Genomic DNA, 24151 nt, shown 5'->3' on the forward strand with positions numbered 1-24151 from the left:
AAAACAAGTTGCAACCAATATTTTCTAGTGTTTACTTCAACAATTTTCGGCAGCTTTGATCAGATTTGGTTTGCCGGCAATATTTGCCGATCCCTGTGGCAAATTTTGGGGGTGTTGACCAAATTTGACTAGCACTTAGTTTGTAACCTAAATGCCATCTCAATTGTACCCAGCTCATGGGTTTCCAAATCGGTGACTAAATGCTGCGGGCACCAAAGTTTGGCCGCCAGCCAACATGTAGCCAACTCATGGATTGCTAAAGGGTCTACCTATTGTACCAAAGTTTGCTTTTTACCGGGAAATCCTGTTGCATACGCGTGAAGCGTTCCACTTTCAATATTTTTTCCTACCTTCTTCATTTCGTTTTCCTTTTTCTAGAATTTTTTTCCTTTTCCCCTACTTGATCTCTTATCCTTTTTTCCCTCCTTCCTCCTTGCTAAACCATCTACTCATATTGATCTACAAACAGTTTATTCCCCTATTTTTCTTAAAATGAGTGTTTTTCAAATGCTTTCTAGAAAACATTTTTAGAAGAAGTTTCACATAGGACTTGTTTGAAGAAGTTTTCTAGAGAACTAATGATTAGGTTTTCATTAAACCTTATTCGAACAAATTTTCAAGAAAGGAAATTTTAAAAAGTTCTCTTGAAAATTCCCTTCAAAATTTATCCCAACTTTTTTTGTAAGAGTTATACTGGAGATCCTAAAATCTAATTTGAAGGCATGGCTCCTGAGGATGATGCTCCTAGGGGCCCTGACAACGACACTCCTACGTCGACCTAAGCCCGATGAGGCGACGACCTTAGCCCGATGGACTCGACCGGACATAATTTTCTTAGCTCTACTCAAGACCTTCATGATGGTACTCCCAGGGCCTGAAGATGCTACACCGTGACATCAGTCATAACCCGCGTGGGCCTGTACATGAGAATATGTAAAAGCTGAATATATACAGATGACAAGTGTAAGCTTTTCTACGAGATTTTAGACCCTGTCAATCCTTAGTCAACAGCAGTGATCCAGGGGCATGACCGTCATTTGCACTGAGCCATGCTCATGTCAAATAAATAGTCTCATGATCTCATTCATTCATAATACAAGCCACAATTTCACAAAAGAGTGATCCTCCGAAGTTCTCTTGCTCCGTGGGAATTGGAGTGCTACTGAGCAACTAAATGTTGGGTAAATGGTTATTAAAAGACACAAAGACACATAGACACAAAGGATTGTAAACAGCTAAACTTTATATCTGAAAGTTTCCTTGAAAATTTATTGGAAAAAAATTGGGTAAATGGTTATTAAAAGAGTTTTGGAAAGCACCATTTTGTCGTTTTTCTGATCGGATTGTGTGCGCGCCAACTAAAAATGTACGTACTTTAACGCCTCCCTCCATAGAGAAATTTTAGACCGTTAGATCTTCATCAATATTTTATCTGACTGCTCTCGTTCTTTCTTCTTCCTCGAGCCTTCTTCTTCGACGCGCCAACAACACTGACGCCTGAATAGCGCGTCCTCAGCTCTGCCCACCACTTCTAGACCCCTCACCACTATGCTAACCTGTCGGAGTGAGCTATCCCTTCTCGACCCTTTCTCAATCACGCTGCACTACTTCCACCGGCAATCCTGTCTCCCTCTATTTCATCCCACTAAACCTCTCTAACATGAGGCGATCTTTCTTTCACGGTTCTACCCTAATTCGGAAATTTTCATATGAGTTGAAGAAGACAAAGGTGTAGAGCAAGGGAGAGGAAAATTGAAGTGTGTAGGATCAATACTAGGATTTCGCAATTCCATCGCTTTGTCCGGCACAATTTTTCGGCGAGGCAACTTGAAAACGTGGCTGGACCCGGCCGGGAATCTCCACCGCGCCGCACAGGCAGGCGGAACTGACATATGGGGCCCGCTACGCCGTCTGCCAGCCGCCACCCGATCCCTCCGGCGTTATTTATCCCCCTCGCTTGACTCATTCCCCGGCCCTGCGCTGCACTGTCACACACACTCCGCACGCTCTCGGCAGCCGCAAACGCCCCGCTCCTCCCCCGCTGCGACCCCCGACCCGAGGAGAGAGGCAGGCAGCCATGGCCGCCGCGGCGGGCGACGACGCTGGGATGGACGCCGTCCAGAGGCGGCTCATGTTCGAGGACGAGTGAGCGACCTTCCTTTCCCCCATCTCCTCCCGTGTTCCTCCCCCATCGGGTGCCTGCCTGCCTGCCTGCCTGCGCGTTCGCGTACCCGCGATCTGCTTGTCTCCAGACGCGCATCTGGGTTTGGTCGATTGCTCTCGCCCCCGGGGTTTTGCGTTCTCGGTTGCTCGGTTGTCTGCCCCACCGGATCTCGCGTCGATCGGGAGGCGGGGGCGGTTTGGTTTTGTGCCCGTGGTAGGATGTGCTCGAGAAGTTGGGAACACCACGTTTTGGGTCTCACGTGCCCGATGTGGTTTCTCGTTCTGTACTTGCTGTGGGTGGCTTTAGCCGGCTTCTGTGCAGAATTCCGGGCATGCCGTGCGTGCGCACTGTAGTCTCTAGGCTCAGTAGGTGAGGGGGGAACAGAATTTCAAAGGATAAGGAAGGATAACTAAGCTGTTTTGGCATCCCGAATTCAGGGTTCACTAAGTATTTTTAAATGCATATCCTTTTTGTTTAGTTGATTGATAAGTGGATGAGTTTCTGTGAAAAGTTTTACAGTGCAAAATTTGATCTACGGTGGTGGTACCAGAGGCAAGGTCCTGGATGCCTGAGTGCTTTTCATTGTCAGGGAGATGCTATGTCTACCCTGACTGTTCTTTAAGAAAGTTATAGTACACAATTATAGTTCCTGTGTTGGGCCTTTCTGATATACATAGTTATTTGCTTGCTTGTTTGGTGATATTCAAGTCATTCCTGAACTTATTTTCTGTCCATGCTGCTTGGTTATTTCGCAGGTGCATTTTGGTGGATGAGCAGGACAATGTTGTTGGACATGAATCAAAGTACAACTGTGAGCGCTATTCCACTCTGTGTATCTAGTTAAATTCTGTGCCCTGTTGTTGTCCTTCGAATTGGCTGCTGGAATTGCACTTGACTGCTCCTTTGAATGTATGGTATGCTAGGCCATCTGATGGAAAAGATTGAATCTGAGAATCTGCTCCATAGGGCTTTCAGTGTGTTCCTTTTCAACTCAAAATATGAGCTGCTACTCCAGGTTTGGAAATTTTCTTTTTATTCTGCACTTGTATGATATATTTTCAATTTTGTCGTGCAATTTTTTTCTGCACCTGGCAAAGGTTTTAAATTTCCAGTTTTTGGGTTTGATACATTGAAATGGAAACTATTGAAGTCCCAAGTTGCTCTGGTAGCTTCTAACACTAGATCTCCTGCTGGAAGTTGGGCTCATGATTTGAATCACCATCTGGACAAACAACCATTGCTTAGCATGATGCTTTAAAAACTTTAGATGTTGTTTCTGTGATCATATATATGTCAGTTAGCTCTTAAGTTGCATGAGATGCTGCGACTTCCGTAAATCTTACTGTTACATGTACGTAACCGGACTTGCTCCCTGTGACAAAAATATTGAGTAGCTACAGTAAAACTGTCTGGATCTTAAGTTTAGGTTTGCAAAATTACCATGTTCCGTGTTCGTTGTTTAGGCTAATAAACTATCACTACCGTATTAGTCATCAAATTGTTTCTTATAAGTATCTTCTTTTCTTTTTGCAGCAAAGGTCCGCAACAAAGGTTACATTTCCTTTAGTTTGGACCAACACCTGCTGCAGTCATCCTCTGTACCGTGAGTCTGAACTTATCCAGGAGAACTACCTTGGTACGTTACAAAAAAGCTTGCAAACTGGAATTGTTTGATTCTGTTTCTCATCCTCTTTCTGTAATAACTAGTAACTTTTTGTTCTCCAGGTGTGAGAAATGCAGCACAGAGGAAGCTCCTGGATGAGCTGGGCATCCCAGCTGAAGATGCCCCAGTCGACCAATTTACCCCTGTTGGTCGGATGCTCTACAAGGCTCCATCTGATGGAAAATGGGGCGAGCATGAGCGTAAGTTGTTGTCCCAGCCTTGGTACATCCTAGTCATGCTTGTTAAAATCAGTAAATTCATTAGAATGCTCTGAACAGACTGAGCATTGTTGCTGGAAGATGTTTCACCAGAACCACTCACTGCTGATGCTGGTTCCTTTCTTCTCATCCTCAGTTGACTCTATCCTGATCATCGTCCGGGACGTGAAGCTGCAGCCGAACCCAGATGAGGTCGCTGACGTGAAGTATGTGAACCGCGAGCAGCTGAAGGAACTGATCCAGAAGGCGGACGCTGGTGAGGATGGCGTGAAGCTCTCCCCCTGGTTCCGGCTGATCGTCGACAACTTCCTCATGCGCTGGTGGGACCATGTTGAGAAGGGCACCCTCACCGAGGTCGTGGACATGGAGACCATCCACAAGCTGAAGGAGTGAGGGGCCGCTGCCAAGCGTGGCTCCGGTGACCTCGTCGCTTGCCGTTGCTCTGCCGCATGCTATTAGAGCTTACCTATAAGAGGTTTTGCCCTTTGTGTGCTATTGAGAACCAGATGTCCAGATCGTTTGTTTAACCGGTGCTTATACATCATCCGAATAAACAGCAATAAGTTTGACCTGTTCGTCCCCCGCCATATGGTGGTCAGATCATTGGTAGGCTCTTTTATTTTCAGTAGGCTAGGCTGCTGCTTGTTGTAGCAGATCAGCAGGTGGTCTGTAGCTGTGAAGATCGCGCCCGCCGCCAGTCTTTGGATCGCAACCAGTCCGGTTGTTTTCTTGGCCTCTGGTAGAGGAGAGGATGTCTGTGCAGCCCTGGAACTCTTAACCAGGGCACTCCTCCACTCCGCTCGACGAGTTCAGACTTGAGATAGCAGTCGCACAGAGGATGTCATGCCATGGCAGCACACGGCACGCCCATGCTGTCGCGTGTCTGACCCCTCAAGTAAGAGTCGCATCCCATGAATTCTCATGACCAGAAACAAACGACACGGTGACACAATGGCATGGTAAACCCTTTTCAGCAGGACACAAGACCATCTTATTACAGGTTACGATCCATATCTGCGTCATTTTCGCATCCTTATTCCTTCAGATGGTACTCAATAGGCTGATCCTCCCATCCACTTGTCACCCGATCACCACTAGCGCCTCTGAAAAAAACGCAGCCGTTGTTTGAGAAAAATCTGTGAAATATTTTTCTGAAGATTTGTTGGTTGTCCATAGTCGTCAATTGTATATTTGAACAGTAATCTCCTCCAACAAGAGAAACACAAACCTAATTACATGGCATTGCCACCCTCTGATGCTCTGCTGAATGTATTGTTGCTTACTGATGTTTTTCCTTCCTACCAACCAATTTACTCTTGGATCCAAAGGTATAGAAGCAGGATTTCACTGGTTCAACTGCTAACTTTTACAGAAACAAAAACTGATGTTTCCATTGGGAGGATTTCGACAATTCAACTGCTAAATTTTTACAAAAACAAGAGATCGTGTTTCCCCTGAATATTACCCTGACTCTGTCAGCATGGCATCTGCGCTCATATTCATCTGAGCATTTCTTCAATTTTCGGTTCACGCAACAAGAGGAACCTCCTGCATCTTTTCCACCAACTGAGAGAGAACGATCTGCAGCAACAAAGTATCCTTTGCAGGATTGTTGCTATCACTGATCCACCAATGGCTCATGGATTACAAATCCTAGCCAATACTTGCATAAGAATGTTCAGAGATAAAATGAACAAACATGAACTCAGTACCAGAGAAGGGAGAACGAACGATGCATTCTTTACAGTTCCGAACAGGAAAAAAAATGTTGGTCAGCATTGTCTATTGTTAAGACTTAAGAGTTCATGTCGAGACGAGCTACAGGATTGTGTGAGTTCCAGGAGGGATATATAACTTACAGACTGCTGGGGAGTAATCCTTGCTAAATGTGACTAGAGAGTATAACAATACCAGAATCAGATCTAAGAGGACTCAAATTTCCAAATAGATTACCCTAGTCAAAATTAAAATGCAGATAGGCTGTGAAAATTTTTCTGAAGATCTGGTTGTTTTCCACAGTCGTCAATTGCATATTTCAAGAGTACTCTCCTCCAACAAGAGAAACACAAACCTAATTACAGGGCATTGCTACCCTCTCATGCTATGCTAAATGTATTGTTGCTTACTGATTTTTTTTTCCTCCTAGCCAAATTACCGCTGGAATCTAAAGGCAATACAGAAGCAGGATTTCAATGGTTCAGCTGCTATCTTTTACAGAAACAAAAGCTGATGTTTCCCTTGAAAAGATTTCAACCATTCAACTGCTAAATGCTAAGCTTTCACAAAAACAGGAGCTCATGTTTCCCATGAAAATTACCCTAACTTTGTCGACATGGTATCTGCATTCATATTGAGCATTTCTTCAATTCTCAGTCCCTCCTGCATCTTTTCCACCAACTGAGAGAGAACGATCCGTCTGCAGCAGCAAAATACCCCCTTGCACGATTGTTGCTATCACTGAGCCAATAATGGACCATGGATTCGAAATCCTAGCAAATACTTTGCGTAAGAAAGTTCAGAGATAAAGTTATCAGACAAGAACGAACGATGCATGCTTTTCGGTTCCAAACAGAACAAAAATGTTTGATCAGCATTGTGCCATTGTCTCTTGTTAAGAGTACTTTTTGAGACGAGCTACATGATTGTATTAAGTTCCAGGAGGGAGATACGTAGAAACTGCTGGAGAGTAATCCTTGTAAATGTGACAGCAGATTATAACAATAACAGAGTAAGATCCTAGAGGACTCAGAAATCCAAATAGATAACCCTAATCACAATTAAAATTCAGAGATTTGCAACTAAATTGGATGCCATTGGCATCATGGAGGGGACGGAGGAAGATTGGTACCTCTGAAAGAGGAACGCTCCGCCTGAGAAGAACAGACGTCGCCAGCCAGCGCCAGCGCCGTCCACGCACGGGCGTCACGTCGGGCCCTCGGCAAGCTATAGGCTCCATGGACCCTACTCTTATCGTCTCAAATCTCTGGTGAGCTGTAGACGCCAGGTCCGCAGCACACGCCACCGCCGGCGCTGCTGCCGGAGCTTTTCCGCAACCGCGAGAAACATGCCCGCGGGAGGAGAGCGCTCGGCGAGCTATAGGCTTCATGGACCCTACTCTCACCGTATCAAAACTCTGGTGAGCTTTAGACACCAGGTCGTCAGCACGCGCCACCGCCGGCGCTGCCGCCGGAGCTTCTCCGCGACCGCGAGAAACAAGCCCGCGGGAGGGGAGCGCTCGGCGGACCGGAGGAAGCAGCTGGGAGCGTGAACACGAAGGAGGGAAGCGTGGGACGCACGCCGGCAAGGCTAGCGGTGGTGGGCTGGTGCCTGGTGGCCGGCTGGTGGCAGCGCAGCGTTGCCGGATACCATCGGCACGAGCACCGAGTGTTTTGCAAAACAGTTCCTGATGGTTACAAATACCAACCGCGATCCGAATATTTGAAATTGCTCCTTGGATCGCGATTAGTAATCTCGATCTGAATATTTGCAATTTTCCCTCTAATTTTATAAATAACCCTCTGATTTGGATCGCGATTAATAATCGCGATCTGAATATTTGCATATAGATTCCTGTATTTTACAAATAACACCTTCGTTTTGGATGGCAATTGGTTGTCTTTTTGGCTTCCGACCGTCCTCCGCCGTCCTCCGCCATCGCCGCCGCTATGCTTCCGGCCCGAATTGCTAAGCTTCGCCCCCTTCTCGAGACCAAATGCAAGGTATTCGATTCGTTCCTATGGCCACCTCCTCAGCACAGAACCGGATGAGGCGCGCGATTCGTCGGCGTCGTAGGCTCGTAGCCGAGATGAGCGAGCAGCCGCGGGTTTCCCTCATGCGGAGGCCGCGAATGTCCGTCGCGCCGTCGCGGTCCGCGGGTGTGCACGTCTTGTCTTCATCTCACGCACGGCGACGGCGCCGCGGCAACCCAGGCGGCTGCCGGAACCTGCGCAGCAACCACGAGTCCACGATCGGCAGTCGCCTCTCCGCCTTAGCCTTCAGCGCCGCCGTTGTGCCCTCCTGCTAGGCCAGTGGCAATCGCAAATTACGGAAATACCTTAGCGGCAAAATTCCTTTCTTGTGAATTTGAGAAGGATATAGGATGAGATGATGGCAACTAAGCAAGCGGCATCTACATAATTTCTGCGCTTGTTAACTTTCAATACTGAAGAATAATACAGCAGCCACCTCTTCAACATGCTCTGGTTTTAGATTAAAGATTTAAGTTGCGTGGCCAAGATCAAAGTTGAATGATAACACTGACAGCATGAAGATTCTCAGGAATAGTAGTTGCTGTTGCATTAACATGATAGTGGACAAACAATTCACGAATTTGACATCACCATTCACCACAGCTAAGGTAACAGCTCGATAACCTGATTTTCCGTGAATGAAAGAAAGAAAGGACTTGTTCGTTGCTACGTGTCTTGTGAGATCATACATAAAGCCGGTCCAGTTGCTTATTGGCTTGTGGCAGGAGATTTCATACAGGGAAGGTAGAGAATTGACCAAACACGAGAACAAGTCAGGAATCATGCAGGACAGCGGAAGGTCACCACCATCAGAGCAGTAATCAGGCACACGGACGGCAGGCCAGCGTTTTCCTTTGCCCAACCGAGCGCACGCCTGGCCAGTGGCAGTTCACAACCTGCGAATGCCTCCTGAAAGCTGCAACTGGGACGTCCTGACAAAATGAAAAAAATGAAGTGTCAAGGGCATGAACCGTATAACAGGAAAACCCGGGTACCCCTAATAGTGAATACTGCAGATGTTACGGCATTTTGCTGATGTCAAATAGCTCTGGAAACTCATACTTCAATGATCATAGAGTTACCCAAACATAATACCAGAATTCGATGTGTTCGCCACTTACTATATATGCACTTCAAAAATCCACGGCAGAGGTGGAGACTCTGTAAACTGTGCTTCTGTTAGTCACTGGTCAGTACCACGCTCTACAACTAGGGATATCTAGGACTCCCATGACACTTGCATCTTCTTTTCTCATGAAAATTTTCGACCGTACATCATCACCGTCCTTGCTCCAGTTAATCAAGCAAAATGCGTTACCTTGCAAAATAGCAAAGAAGAAAAACAATGTCAGTCAATTGAGGCCCTAGATCTTGTCAGGTCATCAACATTCAAACTTCTATGGTCAGAGATACAATCTTTGCTTGAACTGGATAGGAATTTTCTGCTGGCATAACACTGCATCCCTGAGGTGACGTGACGTTCGAGTAATGATATTGCAAATGGTGAGAGCTTGACTGACTGGCAAGGAATTTGACATTCAACTAACTATGGGTATTACAGGATGGTAAAAAAAACAGGTAGATCAGCAGGTCAAATGGCAACCTGTCCATCAACAAGGATAGAAGGATGGGTTTGTGCCTTTTGATGAATGAAACTGCAGCTCATACTGTCCTACATGGGTTACTAAGTGCGAGGCCCCACTCTAGGCATGCAGTACAGTGCAAATTAAGGGAGTTGCATAGTGGCAATTTTGTGTCCAAGAAAGAACGAAAACATGAGACGATAGCCTTAACACGATTTGCGTGTATGTTAATTCAATACTAAAGAATCATACAGCAGCCACCTTCAATGTATGCCCTGGTCCTAAAACTTAGACTGGTTGGTCAAGGTCAAACAACAATAAGGGTATGAAGCAGAGTTGCATAAACATGACCGTTGACAATGAACCACTTCAGAAACACAGAGTCATAAATTGCAAATTCGGCACACTTCAGCCAATCAAATGCAAAATTAAAAGGTTATCAAGTAATGACGCAAAATGATTTGCAGTTAGCAGCCAGCTCAGATTAGACTAGTCAATGCTATACTCTTGGCCACAATAACCATGACAACAATGATTCAAGTGATAAGTTAAGTAAATATTAGGTCAAATTTATGATGTTCCGATTGGGGTCCAAATTTGTGTAAATGTGTTAAGGCCGGCGTGGAGCTTGTCCTTCGCTAGTTAGACCTTTACTAGGTAATCAAGCAGTAGCATCATCTTGCCAAAAAGAAATGTGGTCAGCACATTTGCTCCTGGATTTTGTGAAACCATGAACCTTTAGTGGTCTTAGATTATGCAAAATCATCAATCTTGGCTTAAATTGGAACAGAAACTTTTACTAGCATAGTAACATAACATTGCATCACTGAGCTGATTTGTCAGTTATGATAATGTAAAGTAGTGAAAACTTGCACAGAAACATTTTTGACATCTACTTATTGCCGATTACAGAAAGCAACAGATAATCTGGATTAGTCAGTGGGAGTGTGGGACCACAGAGTCTGGAATTGACCATCGGGAAGGAAAGAGGCTGGAATTGCATCTATGAATGGAATCACAGTTTGAATTACATCACCACAGAGTTAAATGGGTGACTGAGTGGTGGGTCATAGCCTCATAGGCATGCAGTGCAAAGTGCAACTTTCGAGAGCTACATAGTGGGCAAATTTTATGTGGAGGACATAGAGAAAGACAGTGCCAAATGATGGCAGCTAACAAAAACGACTTCAATAAATAATCGAGTCTAACACTAAATACCATACAGCAGCCACCTTCAACATTCCCTGGCCCTCAAAATTAGGTATCCTGATCAAGGTCAATGCTGAATGATAGTATTCAGAACACAAAAATTCTCAGGAGCAGTGTAGCTGCTGTGAAGCATTAACATGACAGTTGATAAACACTTAAGAAATAAGCAGTCCTAAACATTTGCAAATTTAGCATGACCTCAGCTGTGCAGACCCAAATTTATCAAATTAACAATGTTAATGATTTGCTGTTAGCAGCTGGCCAGCCACCCAGCCCAAACTAGTCCAAGTCAAGAATGGCCTGTCTACCTATGTTTCTCTTTATATAGCACACCTTTGTAGTACACTTTCCATCACCTACTTGCCTCCTTCATACACTCTCATATCCTCTCTTGCAACAGAGAGACGAGCAGAAAATGGCTTCTCCCTTCCTTGTCATCATTTTCATGGTTGCCCACGTCCTTGGTTGTGTGGCTACAGACACCATCACCTCCACCACACCCTTGTCCGGCACATGGAAGCTGGTATCCAAGGGCAACAAGTTTGAACTAGGCTTCTACTCACCAACACGAGGTGGCAACACCTCTTCCAATAGAAACTACTCCTACTACATAGCCATATGGTTCAGTAACATACAAGAGGTGACGGTAGTTTGGACAGCAAACACCGAGGACCCAGTGTCCGATCCAAGCGAAGCCTCCTTGTCCATATCCACTGACGGAAACCTTGTCCTCTTTGACAAAACCAGGAACAAACAGATTTGGTCCACCAATGCAAGCATATCCTCCAACTCCACCGTTGCTTCCATTTTGGACTCCGGCAGCCTCGTGCTTACTGATGCCTTCGACTCGTCGAAGGTATTATGGCGTAGCATCGACCACCCAACAAACACATGGCTCGCTGGCGGCAAGTTGGGACTAAACAAGATTACTGGTGTGAGCCAGCGGCTAACTGCATGGAGAAGCAACGACAACCCATCTCCTGGCCTGTTCTCACTGGTGCTGGACCCAAAGGGCACGACAGCGTATCTCATGCAGTGGAACAAATCCGTGAGTTACTGGACCAGCGGCCCCTGGAATGGTGAAGTTTTCAGCCTGGTGCCAGAGATGAGGTCAGACTATGCGGGCGGCTTCCAGTTCGTCAACAATGCCAATGAGAGCTACTTCACATATGGTTTGCCAGATGACTCGATCGCTTCACGGGTCATAATGGATACAGATGGGCAGTTTAAGCATCTGATGTGGGTCAATGCGACCCAGAAATGGATACTGTTCTGGTCAGTGCCAAGGACGCAGTGCGAGGTGTATGCAGTTTGTGGACCATATGGAAGTTGCAAGCTTGATGCCTTGCCATTCTGCAGCTGCATCAAGGGATTTAGCGCAAAGGTTCAGAGTGAATGGGACCTTGGGGTGTACAGTGGAGGATGCAAAAGAGGTGTTCCTTTGCATTGCCAGACCAATTTGAGCTCAGAGAAATCTGAGGCTGATAAGTTCCATTCCATGGCAGATGTGAGGCTACCTGATCATGCTCAGGCAGCAAATGCTGGGAGCCCTGAAAATTGCCAGGCGGCCTGCCTGAACAGTTGCAGCTGCAGTGCTTACACCTATAATAACAGTGGCTGCTTTGTTTGGCATGGAGACTTGGTCAACCTCCAAGAACAGTACAGTGGCGATGGAGCAGGAACACTCTTTCTCAGACTTGCGGCATCCGAGCTGCCAGCTGTTACAAAACGCAGGACTGCAACCATAGGTGTAGTTACTGGTGGAGCTGTTGCAGTTCTGACAATCCTTGTCATTGTATTGTTCATATTAATTCAAAGGTGCCGTGGAGATAGTGCTCTTCAGGTATTTGAGAATACCGGGGATAGGTTGACCAACTTCCGGTACAGTGATCTGCAACATGCCACCAACAACTTTTCAGTCAAGTTGGGAGGAGGTGCCTTTGGCTCAGTGTTCAAAGGCCAACTTCCTGGAGGTACAACTCCTATTGCTGTGAAGAGGCTAGACGGGCTTCAACAAGGGGACAAGCAGTTCCGTGCTGAGGTGATTACCGTAGGGATGATCAATCATGTTAACTTGGTACGCCTACTTGGGTTCTGCGCTGAAAATAGCAATAGGCTCCTTGTCTATGAGTACATGGAAGGTGGTTCATTGGACTCCTATCTGTCCAGGAAAGATAGTAATAGCACTATTCTTGATTGGAAAACAAGGTACAACATTGCCTTGGGCATTGCAAGAGGTCTGGCATATCTGCATGACCAGTGTAGGCAATGTATCATCCACTGTGACCTGAAGCCAGAAAACATACTCCTTGATGCCAACTTCCAAGCAAAAGTGGCAGATTTTGGCTTGGCAAAGCTTCTTGGTCGTGACTTCAGCTGCGTCTTGACAACAATGAGGGGAACTATGGGGTACCTCGCACCTGAGTGGTTCTCCGGGCTGCCCATAACATCAAAAATAGATGTCTACAGCTTCGGAATGACGCTTCTTGAACTGATTTCAGGGAGGAGGAACACAACTTCATCCGAAAGTGACATTGGACCTTTCTTTCCATGTTGGGCAGCAACCCAAGTGACTGATGGCAATGAAAGGTTCATTTTGGATCATAGATTGGGAGGAGTCGCTGACATGGAGGAACTTGTCAGAGCTTCACGCCTGGCATGTTGGTGCATCCAATATGAGGAACATCGGCCATCCATGGCACTTGTGGTCAAGATGATGGAAGGTATATTGGATGTTGATGTGCCACCATTTCCAGGACCTCTTCGTTGTCTATTGGACAATGAGGCTTCATCTCTAACCGATATTAATCATAAAAGATCTTGATCCTAGTAAAAGGTGAAGCGCATCTAGCATCTTAGGTCCTTATTAGACTCGCATGGATGTCTCAGTAGTTAGTAGAGACCTTAAACATACTGCACATCGAGTCCCTATTCTTGTGAGATTGTACCAAGGCTGGTGCATAGCCATTATAAGTAACTGTGACTGTGTGTGATGGTATGTGTCATGGTGATCCTACGTATACGTACAAATGTTTGGGAAAAATTATCAAGTAACATCAAGGTGAATATGGTAAAATGCATGTAAGTACATATAAATATTTCTCTTAGGATCCAAAGGGTACGGTATAATTCCCATTCATTTCAATTTGTAATGATATGATCAAGCAACAATTTGTATTAAGCCAATGCCATGTGATCTTTAATAGATAGCTAAGCAAGACCTGGAAATTAAAGATAGCTGCATCATTCTTGATTAGAAGATAAGGTACAACATTGCCTTCGGTATCACAAGAGGGCTAGCATATCTGCATGACCAGTGTATGGAATCCATTATCCACTGTGACTTGAAGCCAGAAAGCATAATCCTCAATGCCAACGTCCTAGTTAGTTGCAGATTTTGGCCTGGCAAAAATCTCTGGCCATGATGTATCTTGACAACAACGAGAGGAACCATTGGGTACCTCGCAACTAAGTGGTTCTCTCGGTTGCCAAACACATCGAAGATAGATGTCTACAGCTTCGGCGTGATGCTCTTTGAACTGATTTCAGGGAGAAGGAATGCACTTCTCTCAGAAGCTGATATATACCGGTTCCTTCTTTCCATGTTGGGCAGCAATCCACTGATGGAAATGAAAATAACATTTTGGATCATAGATTAAGGATCAGATATGGAGGAACTTTTGAGGACTTCATGGCTGCCGTGTCGGTGCATTCAATATGAGGCACATAAGCCATTCATGGCGCTTGTGGTGAAGATGGTGGAAGGGCTATTCGATGTTGATGTGCTGGTGCCACTATTTCCAGGACCTCTTTGAGTCTTTATTGTCTATTTGACAACCAGGCTCCATCTCTAACCGACATTAACCATGAATCTCAAAAAATGTGTAAATGTGCTAACACCAGCCTGTAGCTGAGTAATGTAGAAACTATTGACGGGATGGCGCATTGATCTTCTCTCTGGTAAAGTTTGAGCACATGCTTGTTAATCTGTATTCCAGGAAACCTACTGAACTGATGTGAGGGAAATTATGTATAATATTGCTGAGTTTGTCAGTAGTATGTTGCTTATGCTGGTGCAACCATGCAGAGATCCATTTCTCTCCTCACTAACTCTGCACCAAAACACAGATAGGAATTAGAAGGTTCGAAGTTATGCTCAGCTATCTGATTGGGAGCTCGGTATAATTAGTGAGCCTGTGAAAATAGCCAGCAAAATCTAGGCAGTTTCGAGTTTTTAAACTGAAAATAGTGCATTAGTTTTTGAAAGTGAAACCAGTTCCTTCTTTCCATATTCGCAGCAATCCAAGTGACTGATTCACAAGAAGTTTCGGAAATACCGGGAAAAATATTGCACCGAGCAAGAGCAAGTGCAACTAGTGAACAAGATAGCTAATCTGCGGTTTGGCCAGAAGTTTTTGCCTCACCTGATGGATCCCGAAGCAAGAGGGCTAGTCAATCATCGAAGCAGACTCGTCGTCGTCCTCGCTCGCCAACACCGTCGCGTTCCGCTGACCGCCGCAGCCGATCGACTGTCATTCCGCCGAACCCGCCGCCCCCGCCGCCGCCAGGAAACGCGATGCGCCGCTGCAATCCGGGGAGCGGCAGACAGTTGCCGGGCGGCCACGAGCCTGCCTGCCGTATCCATCGGGCAGAGCCCCGCCCAGCTGCGATCCTTGGATGCGGCTCCGATTTGGGATTGGGGTTCTCCACCAGCAATCAATGAGGATTTGTGGGGGTATGACGAAAAAAATCCAAAATGTGCAATAAAGAAGCCCGTATTTATTATGGTTCTATGTTTTGTAAAAAAAAACGAACGGTGGAAACAGCAGAAAAGGGAAAAGAGGGATAATTTGCTGAATTGCTGCATTCGATAACCACGCATGACATGATTTCAGAAGAAATTCTGAAATATGGCATTTTAAATTAATAAAACATCAATTCGGTATGCTATTGTTCTACACGTTATTTGTAGCTATATATAATTTCCATAGCAAGACATGTTTGGATTTAATTTAGAAGGAGCTTTGATAATCTAGTTTTTTAGAGTGACTCTCTGAAATAAATTAAAAAATTAATAGTTTTTCTGATTCACTTTCCACTTAAAATTATTTTATACTTTTAAATTTAATCTATAGACTCATAGTGAATTATTTTGAGGTATAGAGTCCCAAAGTGAATTAACATGAAGAAGTCAATCAGACAAACAAGCTCTAATCACTACCTTTTTCTATCAATATAGAATAGTCTTACCACTAGTTGATATCGATAATTACTCCCTCCGCTCTAAAAGAATGTAACTCTCGCTCCTCGAGAGTTAAAAAATTTTAAATTTAACTAAATTTGTATACAAAATTACTAACATTTATATCAAAAAGATTTAGTATGAAAATATATTACATGATTAATCTAATAATATTTATTTTGTAATATAAATATTAATGCTATTTCGTATAAATTTGATCAAATTTAAAATTAATTGACTTCTCGGGAAGCGAGTGTTACGTTCTTTCGTGGACGGAGGAGCAGTAATATTCTAAAGTTAATTTTTCGAGTGGCTCTGCTTTTCTTTTTTTTCCACTTACATACCACTCAATATCGTGGCATCAAAGTAATTTCATGTAAATGCACTCAACCAGAACATTACAACCCTTCGTGTCGAAGGCCGCCAAACATATGGGCCTAGGACTAGGAGCATCTGAAACGAGCTGTTGGCCTTTTTTCCCCCACGCATGCCAAATTGGCCTGGCGCGGACCATGAATTGGACTAGACTAGGCCTGATCTATATCCAGGCCCAACCCACATGATATTTGTGTGAAATGGTCACTAGCGTCTCGTGAAATATAAACCACATCCCAAGGTGCGATCGCAGCCCATCAAATAGCGCAAGGTCCACGCCGTAAAATTCCCGAGCCTTTCCATCCAACGCAATACACAAACCCTTCCCCTTCCTCGAGTGCTTTGGAAGCACGACGCTAGCGCGCGACACACCGATCAGGCGCGCCGAAGCAGCAGCAGCAGCCGCCGCACATCTTCCGGCGCCGGCAGAGCTCGACGGCCACCGCGCCGGGAGCGGCCATGTCGAAGAAGAAGGCCGTCACGACGATGACGCTCAAGGACTTCCACGGCGGCTCCATCCCCTCCGAGCTCCCGCTCCCCTCCGCCCCAGGAGTGTAAGTTTCGCACCAAACCCTAGCCCTCCTCACCCGCCCCCCGCTGCTCCTCCGGCCCCTCGTTCGGGGATGTGAACTAACCCGGTTCAATCTCTTTCCTCGCAGCACCCCGCGCCCAGCGGACCGCCCCGTGACATCCGCGTCCCCCGTCGCGGCCGCAGTCGCACGGCCCCGCGTCCCGGTCCCTTCCCCTACCGCCGCGGCAGCGGCCGCCGCCGCGATGCCGTCCTTCCTTACCACCCCGTCGCGCATCGGCCGCCACTTCGACGAGGACGAGCGCACACCCTTCGAGCCCGCTGCGCCGCGCCGCCCGGCGCCGTCGCCCACGTCGTTCGCGCCCACCCCCGTAGTGGTGCCCGCCAGATCCGGGCCCGGGAACGTCTGGGGCCCGAGGAGGGAGGCCGCTCCGACCGCGTCCCCGGTGGGTCCCGCCCCCGCCTCACCCGGCGGTCAGATCTGGTCGGCGACACGCATCGCCCAGGCGAGCGCGGTGGAGAAGGTGATCTCCGGGAGGTGGCACCCGTCGAGGCCCTCGTCTCCGCCGGCGCCAGTGTCGGCTCCGGTGGTGGAGACTCCCGTGGCCCCGCCGCCGATGGAGAGGCCAAGGTCTGTTGGCGTGAGAGAACTGGACGTTGGGGTCGAGAGGGGCGCGGCACCAGTGAGACCCGCGTCGCATGAAGGGAGGGTTGGGGAGGGGAGAGTCGCGGAGGTGCCGGAGAGACCCAAGTTGAAGCTGCTTCCTCGGTCCAAGCCAATCGAGGCTTCTGAACCATCTCCTACCTATGATGAAGACAAGCAGGTTGTTCCTTGTTTTCGTTGATCCGGTTGCAAATTTATTTGTCATGTCTTTCATCCAATAGCAACAGTGCTCCAACAGTGTTAGTCTGCTAGAAAACCAAATTACTTTTCTGCAAATCTTCAAATGCTACAATAGATGTCCCCATGCAAATGTTATGCAAATGTTACAGGATAGTGTTACATAGTTTTGTATTTATAAAGGTTTTGTTATTTTTGATAACTGGATAGTTGGTCTGCAAACTTTCAAAATGGCTTTTCTTGAATCTAATAGTTTTTCGTTGGTAATGTGGATCGTGATGGTATAGGTACACCAAGTCCAGGTTACTGCAAATGTCATGAAGATCGAGGCTGTTAATGATGTGCATCAGAATTTGATGGCAGCAAAAACAGGAGTGTTAGGAGCAGATGCTGAGACTGAGAGCAGGTTAGCAGAGCGACCACGGCTGAATCTGAAACCTCGTTCGAATCTGACAGGACAGTCCGATGAAATTGCTGTAAAGGAAAGGTATGTGATGTTTAGGTTTCAAATTTCCTTTCTGTTTTTTTAATAGTTGTGATCATTTTTGTTTGTTGTAATCTGTTGCCTGTTGTATGTATGGTAAATACAAACATGTCCAAGCACCTAATTTGGCTTCCATTCTGTTCCAACTTGCATAACTTGTTTCTGTTATTAAGCTTGAGCAAGCAATCTATGATTACCGTGAAAAAAGTGACAAACTACTCTGTGCTGTCTTAGTGTTGTGCCTGCATGCATTTAATGCTTTTACGCAATTAAGCATAGTTTGCTGGATTCCTCTAGATTGTATCAGGTTTCAAGATTAAAGTGACACCAACTGTGCCCTCTAGGTTTAATGTTTCTGCACGTTTTTTGCCTTGTGATTAATACATAGCTAATGCTTAAATGAATACAATAAGATAGGTTTTGTTGTCTACATAAGCAAGTTTATATGCTTCATTTCTGTCAAATATTTAGTGCCACTCCAGTCAGCCTCCACGGCATGTGAAATTTTTTTAGTGATGTATATGGATCAATCTTTTCAATGTTTCACTCAAAAGGAAGAAAATATAGTTCTGTAAATGGGACCTGCAAGAGCAGTGGATAAGGAGAATATTGGTGGTTGGAATGAGTGGTTGTAGCAGACTGGCGTTTAGATTCTTTTATTTCGGTAAAAGCACCTCATTCTCTTTTTCGCGCAAGTATGTGAGAACTTGGAATCTTTGTTTTAACAATTTATTACTTCTGCTTAATTTTTAAGCAACTTGATGTCCAATAAGCTACCCAGCAATTTAAGATGCAAGTACTGTGCAGAAATTTTAGTGTGAAATAATTTTACTGTATTGACTTACTTCTGTTACATTTTAAATGCCTTAGGCAATCCCTCTTTGGTGGTGCTCGCCCCCGGGAACAAGTATGATATCTGCTTACCCTCTCTTCATGTGCCTTTGAGTGATATGATATTTTATGTTCTTTTTTGTTTCTGCATGAATCAAAATCTGATACTGTTCTTTTATAAACTCAGGTTCTCAAAGAACGTGGAGTAGATGTTTTGGCCACTGATCTTGAGAAGACTTCACCTGTTGGCAGGTTCTTATATGTAGCTTTGATGCTTTAAGTTAACATTAATAGATGTATTTTAGCTAAGTTGTGATGATATGATTTTGCACACAAGTTTGTGCCATTTGAGTTCTTTGTTTTTCCAACTCTCTCACAATTTTTACAGTTAAGAGTTCTGATTTATTAACTTGGAACTAGACCAGAGGGGGTGTTTGTATTTAGATTTGGTAGTTTATTATAACATTACATGAATGGAACCAGAAACAATGAATTGGCCTGTATCGTGAATCCACAGGGTAATTCATCTCTAATAGGTAATTGCTTGGACTTTTGATAATTTGGTGACTAATGGAGTAGTTGAGTAGTGTGGTTCAAGAGTCTGTTGGGGTTGGCATTATGGAAATACAGAGTTTAACTTTAGAAAAAAAGATCATATTGTAAGTCACAGAAACTACATTGCATTTGATGAATCATGGAATGTGACTAATGATAAAACTGTAATGCTTGCTGTGAACTTTGTCAGATTTTCTTGTTTTATGGCAATTTGTAAAAAAATGCATTAAATGTGTTTTTTTCCTTGCAGAGATTACTTGAGGGAATCGTAAATTGAACTTCTGCTATATTTACTGACAGTCTCTCTGTCATTTGTAGGTCTAAAAGTGAGTTTGCAAAGGTTGAGCAGAAGGTTGAAGCTATGTCCATTAACCCCTCTGTTGAAAGGGCTGAGGGTTTTCCAGCTGGTCATAGAGGCCCAAGGAATGGTGATAGGAAAGATTACAGGCGGGATTCAGACAAGGCTGATGCATATAGGCCTTCTCGTCGGGAGGACAACCGGAGGGTTGCTAGAGATGTAGAGAAGCCACCGGAGCAACCACGGCCAGAGCCTGAAACCTGGCGTAAGCCGGTGGAGCCACCGAAGCCTGAAGTTACAACACCTCGTTTTGGGAAGGCAGCAACTGCATTGGAGCTCGCCCAAGCCTTCTCAACGTCCATGTCTGATAATGTGCCACAGAGCCGATTGACCAGTGTTCCTAGTCCAAGGGTTCCTCCGAGCCCAGGGGCTAGGGATCAGTCTGGGTTTTCAAGGCTCACTGACAACAGAGCGTTACATTCTGGCCCATCCCATTCCCAGCGAAAGATAAACGGCTACTGATCCCTTGGTACACATATTACATGTGCCATGATGACACAACTCAAGAAGTATCATGGCCCTCCATGAAGCGCCCTGCTGTACCTCCATGTTCAACTGTTCCTGCGTGGAGAAGTATGGTCGTTGCTCTGTCAGACGGTGGCACACGAGGGGCCAATCTCAATTAGCAAACAAAATGCTCCTCTCATAAGTTTCTGGTCGATGGTTTATAACTCAGGGTCCTCTCTTGATAGCGAGAGATGTGAATTCGTGAAACTATTTCTGCTTCTGTTCTTCAGCCATGCTACCCGTGATTAATTGCTGGGGAATAATTATTATGCTGCTCCGGTAGTTGGATGTGCCGTACTGTGTATTTCTGGCGTGCTTGGTTTTACGATGTTGCCAGATTGGTGGTGCTACGCAGCATATGTATTGAAATGTGCCCTTCTGACGGCACAAAATTGTGGTTTCATTGTGTTGGTTTTGGGCACATGGAACTGTAGTTCGATTATGATAAAGGATAAATAGTTCTCAATCTTTATTGTCTGTTTTGTTTAAGCCTCCGTTTGGATTGCCTTGATTCATAGGATTCCAGATGGAATTATCAGAGTTTCTTTTAACGTTTCTATGAAATTCATGCCTCCCAGACAGGATCGTGATAGTCTGTTCTGTTCTCGTTTCTGTCGTGTGTTTTGCTTTTGACCTCAAATGGTCTGAATCTAGCAACTCGGGTGGAATTGCTGAAAGTGCTCACATCGTTGGGGCACTCCGTGTAGTGGATTTCAGTAAACGGCCACGGGTCAGATTTTGCTGCTCGATCACTAGAGCACACCGAGACGAATCCCAAAAGGCAAAGGCTACGGGGGAACTGAGAGGCACAAAGCACAACCCAAGTGGGGGAGAATCTGAAACAGCAGAGTTGTTGTGTGCACATCCTAGGAACAGGGGGGACCAGCTTTGCGAGCGTCAGGTTGGGAGCACTAAGCAGAGCCGTCGTCTTCAAGCCACACCGACACGAGCTACCTCCTCCACCGGTTCCGCGCCGTCGCCGTCGCAGGGCCCGCGGCTCGCCGGAGCTCAGAACAGGAACGCCGTCGGCGAGAACGCCGGCAGCACCGTCGGCGGCCCGTAGTGCCTGCAGGCAGAGAAGACACGTGCACCATGAGGTCAGCGTCAACAGTGAATGCAGCTGGTTTGATCAACACAAGATAAGCGAGCGAAAAGACTGTTGGATTTGGTGGATTTACGTCATCTACAGATGCCCTAAAGCAAGTTGAAACGCTGTTGCCTGTTGGGCTTGGTTTGGAGTTGAACGCTCTATTATGCGCTAGTCCTCCTGCAATCTGCAGTGTTCTGCACTGCTTATGCAGATCTTTTTTCAGGTGACCGGTGAGGCGGTGACAGACTGTAGTGGCAGGCATCATGGCCTAGCAGCCTCCCAGGTTCCAGTTCTGCCATGCTGCTCATGCACAGCACGGCCTTGTTGGAGTGACCTGAGCGACCTGAATCGGATAAGGATAACGAGGTTGTCCGCCGTGGACGTGGAGAACCCATCGGAACAACGCTGCACTCGGTGTGGTGTGGCCCGTGCGCAAGTAGTTAAGTTGCAGTTGTTTCCTAATGCTGCTAAAGGAGGATGGCAAAGTAGCTTTGACCCGATCGAGATGGCTGCTCGTGTCAGGGCAGCCTCGAGTGGACTTCTGGAGCACCCAACTAAAATTAGGTGGCGCGAGTTGATCAACTAGCCATCGACCCATCGCAGGGTTGGTTATCCGCAACCATCCTCTTCCAAAATCCAAACCAGAAGGTCACGTTCACGTAGAAACGTGTGAGCAAGCACTAGCCTGGGGCCCACAGAAGCGCATCGTGGGCCCCGCTTGGCTGTGACACGTAACAACGTCGATCCAACGCCGGGTCGGGGTCAACGCGGCTGCGTGTCGCGATCCAAGGCCCCCTCCCTCCCCAAACCGGCAAATCCAACGGCGGCGGTCTACGTCTCCTCCCTCGCACGCTCGCAGCTCGCACGCGCGCCCAGGCCCAAGGAACTCACCGGAAGTCATCGTAGCTCGCCGCCCGAGTGGCGCGACGGGGCGACCTCGCCTTGGCCTTCGCCGCGGGGGCCGGCTTCGCCTGCACCTTCGTCGTCGCCGCCGACGCCGCAGTCAGCGCGGCGTCCTCGGAGATGGCGCCCAGCGTCGGCTTCCACGACGCCGAACCCGACGAGGACGGCCTCCGCCGCCGCTTCTCCGCGGGCGCGGCGGCCGGCGCGGTCGACGTCGACGTCGACGGCGGCGGCGACCGGCGCACGCGCCTCACGAAGGCGAACAGCTTCATGGGCGGGCGGGCGTACGTGTGGCTAGTTCCTCCTGGTTTTTGCTTTACCGTTGAACGGAAAGCTTAGCAAATCTGCATCACGGGGGGGGGGGGGGGGGGGGGGGGGGGTTTGTAGTGGGCGGCTGCGGATTGGTGCTTATTATATGCACAGCCGGGGGGTCGCACCACTTGTTAGTTGCGGGCGCGAATGACTAAACTGCCCTTGTCCCTTGTCACTAGCACCACAATTTTTAGGAAAATTTGTGAACGCCTCCAAATCTTGTTCGAAAATTACCAATACCCTTGAAATCTTTGTCTGGTTTTGTCTGCACCCCTATATTTTAGGGGGCCCGGCCCTAGTGAGAGAGGATGCAAGTGCCATGGAGTCTGAAACATGAACATCCTACATGTCTGTGCTACGGCTTTTGCTCAGCAAACGATGTTTTCCACTAAGAACAAAACTGTTGGAGCTAAAGCTTGGCCTTTTTGTACAGGATGAGGCAATGATGGCGCCGGAAACCCCATAATAGTGGGAGCATGCATGATCACTAAAGAAAATGGGCAACATCAACATTTATTTTGTCAATAGTTTTAGGTGGTTTACTGGTATATCTGAACCTAAATTATTCTTATTAAGTGTAGGTGAGAAACTAGAATATAATTGACTTCCAAGAGGGATTCTTGCATCTGCCCCCTTTTCATTTGGTAGCAGGCTATTCGGAATTTGTTTATTTCCAGTGCGGTCCATGCCGTAGTTTCAACTTGCAAGTTGAAGTTTTAGTAGTATCAGTTTTCTGAATCTATGTTGTCCTCGCATGGTTGGACAGTGAGACGCCAACCACCATGCCACTTGTGCATCACGACTTGTGACTAGGGCCGCAACTATTCGTTCGATCACGATCAGATGGCCATGCCATTTCTTAACTTTTTTCCCTGTAGGTAATCCAAGGTACAATTTTAATTTGTACAAGTAGCCCACACGAAATGAAACAAGTGCTGTTTTTTCTGTGATTTCTGACTTTGATCCAGCAGCTCTGTTAGGCTTCCATTAGTCCAGGTTGCTGGGATAAAGGTCCCGGAGATCACACCTACACGTCACCTGCATCTTGACTTGTGCAGACACGGTAATTTCTTTGTTTATCCATTTTGGTGTTACTACCACGTAACATGATGCGACGCACAATGACCTTCGAGATTTGTTCAGATGGGCGGCCAAAACTCACTGCAAATTTTCAGCAGATTAGAGACGTTTTTGTAGCAATTTTCCGCACACACTTTTCTTTAACACTTGTAACAACAGTGAGAGGGTGCTAGCACTGCCAAAAAAGTTTAACTTTCAGGATGAGTAGGCGCCATCGCCAGAATCTTAATTCTGACTGACTCTGCTCTATACCTGAACTCACGTGTAATCCTGCAGCAGGGTCACATTCAGAAAATCTGTAGAGGTCTTCTCAATACAGATCAAACCTGCCCCTTTTACCTTCAGTAGACCCATTTTGCGAGCAACATCTGAAGCACCGCAGGTAAAGTTATAGATCCTTTCTTTTTTCTTGGGCCAGGAATGTAAAGTACTTCTGGACGAAACGGTCTATATGTATT

General features: G+C 46.4%; 4 protein-coding genes and 1 long non-coding RNA gene across 5 annotated transcripts; 3 read left to right on the plus strand and 2 right to left on the minus strand.

The window, feature by feature from the left end:
• Positions 1 to 1961: 1961 nt before the first annotated feature.
• Positions 1962 to 4643, plus strand: LOC112882462 (isopentenyl-diphosphate Delta-isomerase I). Its single transcript, XM_025947529.1, has 6 exons — positions 1962 to 2145; positions 2920 to 2975; positions 3088 to 3179; positions 3698 to 3800; positions 3890 to 4027; positions 4182 to 4643. Exons 1-6 carry the CDS (start codon positions 2078 to 2080, stop codon positions 4436 to 4438), a joined length of 714 nt encoding a protein of 237 aa, XP_025803314.1. The 5' UTR covers positions 1962 to 2077; the 3' UTR covers positions 4439 to 4643.
• A 5416-nt stretch (positions 4644 to 10059) lies between these two features.
• On the plus strand, positions 10060 to 13410 carry LOC112881258 (G-type lectin S-receptor-like serine/threonine-protein kinase At2g19130). The gene has a single exon (XM_025945933.1). It carries the CDS (start codon positions 11002 to 11004, stop codon positions 13408 to 13410), a length of 2409 nt encoding a protein of 802 aa, XP_025801718.1. The 5' UTR covers positions 10060 to 11001.
• A 1127-nt stretch (positions 13411 to 14537) lies between these two features.
• LOC112882245 lies at positions 14538 to 15427 on the minus strand. The gene is made up of 2 exons (XR_003226629.1): positions 15011 to 15427; positions 14538 to 14698 (listed from the first exon to the last, which is right to left on the minus strand). It is a non-coding gene; the product is annotated as an uncharacterized LOC112882245 (long non-coding RNA).
• Positions 15428 to 16483: 1056 nt separating this feature from the next.
• LOC112880510 (translation initiation factor IF-2) lies at positions 16484 to 20774 on the plus strand. The gene is made up of 6 exons (XM_025945155.1): positions 16484 to 16757; positions 16863 to 17556; positions 17861 to 18060; positions 18928 to 18964; positions 19076 to 19140; positions 19762 to 20774. Exons 1-6 carry the CDS (start codon positions 16663 to 16665, stop codon positions 20261 to 20263), a joined length of 1593 nt encoding a protein of 530 aa, XP_025800940.1. The 5' UTR covers positions 16484 to 16662; the 3' UTR covers positions 20264 to 20774.
• Positions 20775 to 21017: 243 nt separating this feature from the next.
• Positions 21018 to 22650, minus strand: LOC112880511. Its single transcript, XM_025945156.1, has 2 exons — positions 22290 to 22650; positions 21018 to 21374 (listed from the first exon to the last, which is right to left on the minus strand). The coding sequence occupies exons 1-2, from the start codon at positions 22571 to 22573 to the stop codon at positions 21317 to 21319; spliced, it is 342 nt and encodes a 113-aa protein (XP_025800941.1). The 5' UTR covers positions 22574 to 22650; the 3' UTR covers positions 21018 to 21316.
• Positions 22651 to 24151: the final 1501 nt, after the last annotated feature.

Source organism: Panicum hallii, chromosome 2, assembly GCF_002211085.1.
Source record: "Panicum hallii strain FIL2 chromosome 2, PHallii_v3.1, whole genome shotgun sequence".
NCBI classification, from domain to species: Eukaryota; Viridiplantae; Streptophyta; class Magnoliopsida; order Poales; family Poaceae; genus Panicum; species Panicum hallii.

Coding starts and splice junctions, on each gene's coding strand:
- LOC112882462 (XM_025947529.1), top strand. CDS start 2,078: ATGGCCGCCGCGGCGGGCGACGACGCTGGGATGGACGCCGTCCAGAGG. Junction 2,146..2,919: donor CGGCTCATGTTCGAGGACGA/GTGAGCGACCTT, acceptor GTTATTTCGCAG/GTGCATTTTGGTGGATGAGC. Junction 3,801..3,889: donor TATCCAGGAGAACTACCTTG/GTACGTTACAAA, acceptor TTTGTTCTCCAG/GTGTGAGAAATGCAGCACAG.
- LOC112880511 (XM_025945156.1), bottom strand. CDS start 22,573: ATGAAGCTGTTCGCCTTCGTGAGGCGCGTGCGCCGGTCGCCGCCGCCG. Junction 21,375..22,289: donor GCGAGCTACGATGACTTCCG/GTGAGTTCCTTG, acceptor CTCTGCCTGCAG/GCACTACGGGCCGCCGACGG.
- LOC112881258 (XM_025945933.1), top strand. CDS start 11,002: ATGGCTTCTCCCTTCCTTGTCATCATTTTCATGGTTGCCCACGTCCTT.
- LOC112880510 (XM_025945155.1), top strand. CDS start 16,663: ATGTCGAAGAAGAAGGCCGTCACGACGATGACGCTCAAGGACTTCCAC. Junction 18,965..19,075: donor GTGCTCGCCCCCGGGAACAA/GTATGATATCTG, acceptor TTATAAACTCAG/GTTCTCAAAGAACGTGGAGT. Junction 19,141..19,761: donor AAGACTTCACCTGTTGGCAG/GTTCTTATATGT, acceptor TGTCATTTGTAG/GTCTAAAAGTGAGTTTGCAA.